The following is a 2,461-nucleotide window of genomic DNA, read 5'->3' as shown; positions in this document are numbered from 1 at the left end:
AACGGGAAAGTGGAAAAGTGGCCTTCAGGTTAGTTGGCTGGTGTCTGGCCACCAGCACAGAAGGTGACCAATGAGAACAGTGAAGTGCACTTGCTTGGAGAACAGAGACTCCTTGAGTCTCCATGCAGAGGAGTGCACAAGGAAAATCCCAGAGATATCTGTGTGGGATCCAAGGATGGCAGATCCTAGTCCTTGCAGTTGGGAGGCTGACGCAGTTGTATCTCTTTCAGTTTAAGGCCAGCCTGATCTACATACCAAGTTCCAGGCTAGCCAGGACTGTAGAGTAAGACCATGTCTCAAAAAAAAAATCAGTATTGAGGATAAGAGCGGCAGGCTGTGGTCAACGCTGTGGCCATTCACATGTTCTCTGTGGTATTTAATCCATCTCCAAGCGGCAGGAAATAGATTTCTCTTCAAACAGAAATTCTACTTATTTATTTATTTATTCATTCATTCATTCAATCATTCATTTTGGTTTTACGAGACAGGGGTTTCTCTGTGTATCTTTGGTGCCTGCCTAGAACTTGCTCTGTAGACAAGGCTGGCCTCACACTCACAGAGATCCACCTGCCTCTGCCTCCTACCACTGCCGCTTCAAACAGAAATTCCTTAGTTTGGGATTTCTCCAAGCCCTGAGGAGTAGGCTTCAACACCTTTAAGATTAGCTGGGCTATCTGAACGAAATGACACATTGTTTAATGAAAAAGAAACAGAAGGCTATTTTATAATGGGGGGACCTGACTGTTTACATTCATAGAAAGTGTGAGCAAGCACAAAAATCAATGGGGAAAACATTCTGCCAACCATGAGATTTGTGGACATGTCTGTTAGTGTGAGTGTGGATCCTGCACACATACCCTGAGTCGAGGGTCACTGTGGGTGGTCTGGGCAGGGGGAAGATTCGGCTCTCTTTTTACAGGTTGTATCTTTTACCCAAACATGTGATCTTCCAGAGGGCCATGTCATTCTGTGGGCCCTGAGAGCTGGCTGAGATCTTGTGGGTTAAAGTCTCTCCCTGGTTCCCTCCACTGTTTATCCACAGAGCCAGTGACTACACCCTCCATCCAAGTCAGCAACACCACAGTCAAAGAACTGGACTCTGTGTCCCTGAACTGCTCCTCAAACGACACTGGGATCTCCATCCATTGGCTCTTCAATGGCCAGAGTCTGGAGCTCACAGATAGGATGAAGCTGTCCCTGGACAACAGAACCCTCAGCATAGACCCTGTCAAGAGGGAGGATTCTGGGGAGTATCAGTGTGAAGTCTCCAATCCAGTCAGTTCTGAGAGGAGTGACCTCATCCAGCTGGACATAATAGGTGAGTGACCTCCCCTCCCTTCTGACCCCATAGTGTTAGGGGTGGGGCAAATTCTTCATCAGCAGTGTCCAAAATGTGTAAAAGTCACCAGGACAAGTTCAGCTTCAAGACGCTTTCACCCTGTCTCCTGAAAGTCTGATGGGTTTCAGCTCTGATCCATTTTAGGTCTTTGACCCATTTAGAGTTGACTTTTATATGATGTTAGCTGAAGGCTTAACTTCATTCTTTTGCCTGGATATCGCATTTTCCCAACATCTCTTGTTTAAAAGATCATTCTTCCATCAATTGGACAATCTTAGCAGCCTGGTCAAAACTCATCTGGTCACAGAGGTGCAGTTGGACAGTGAGAACTCCTTCCAAGTCCTGTAACTCAGCAGGACAACCCTGTGTGACACTGACCAATTCAAAGGAGCCAGCAGAGACAGATGTCCTTAACAAACGTGAAAATGGCAAATGAAGTGATGGATGTCCACCTGCTCAGGACTGACAACACATTATAATATCTGTGCAAAAACTGTGCCCCACAAACACATTCATAGTAACAACTAATCTTTAATCTAATCATTGGCCAGTGTGCATGAGCAGTTCTGGGCTTTCCAATTCAACTTCACTGATCTGTATGTCTGCCTTTATTTTGATTATTTTAGCTTTATACTAATATTATGAAATCACTAAAGATGTCCTGAAATTTAATTCTTCTTTGTTAAGATACTTTTAAGGCACTCACCTCTAACACCAACTTTAGGAGCAGACAGGTGGCTCTCTGAGAGCTTGAGGTCCTCCATCAGTCTACGTAGTAAGTTCCAAGACAGCTAGAATGGACTGTTTTCTTTCTATACTGGGGTTTTGATCTGATGTGCATAGAACTTGTAGATTACTTTCAGTAATATTGTTATTTATCTTTTTTTTTTAAAAAAAAAAAAGTCTTTTAGGCCACCTGGCCATGCCTGTAATTACAGCCACTCATGAAGCTGAGAGGCGAGGGTACCAAAGTTCTAAGAGTACTAAACATAGTCAATTCAAGGCCTGCCTGATTAATTTAGTGGTGTCCCGTTTCAAAATCAAAATTAGAAGGCATAGCTTGGACTATAGTTCAATAGAGCATCGTTCACCACATATAAGGCCCGGGTTTCGATCCCCAGC

The 2,461-nt window shown here is 44.2% G+C and overlaps 1 protein-coding gene across 1 annotated transcript in view; it reads left to right on the top strand.

Moving 5' to 3' along the window:
* The window catches only part of LOC101984945 (carcinoembryonic antigen-related cell adhesion molecule 1-like), a gene marked incomplete at both ends in the record, with an annotated part of 3,555 nt that extends 2,237 nt beyond the window's left edge, over positions 1-1,318 (top strand). Inside the window, one exon of the mRNA XM_005372328.1 lies at positions 1,043-1,318. Within this exon, the coding sequence (XP_005372385.1) occupies positions 1,043-1,318 (276 nt within the window). The remainder of the gene's footprint in view (positions 1-1,042) is intronic.
* Positions 1,319-2,461: the final 1,143 nt, after the last annotated feature.

Source organism: Microtus ochrogaster, unplaced genomic scaffold (genome assembly GCF_000317375.1).
Source record: "Microtus ochrogaster isolate Prairie Vole_2 unplaced genomic scaffold, MicOch1.0 UNK1561, whole genome shotgun sequence".
Classification (NCBI taxonomy): domain Eukaryota; kingdom Metazoa; phylum Chordata; class Mammalia; order Rodentia; family Cricetidae; genus Microtus; species Microtus ochrogaster.
The sequence above is the reverse complement of the archived record's forward strand: the minus strand, read 5'-3'. Positions and strand labels throughout refer to the sequence as shown.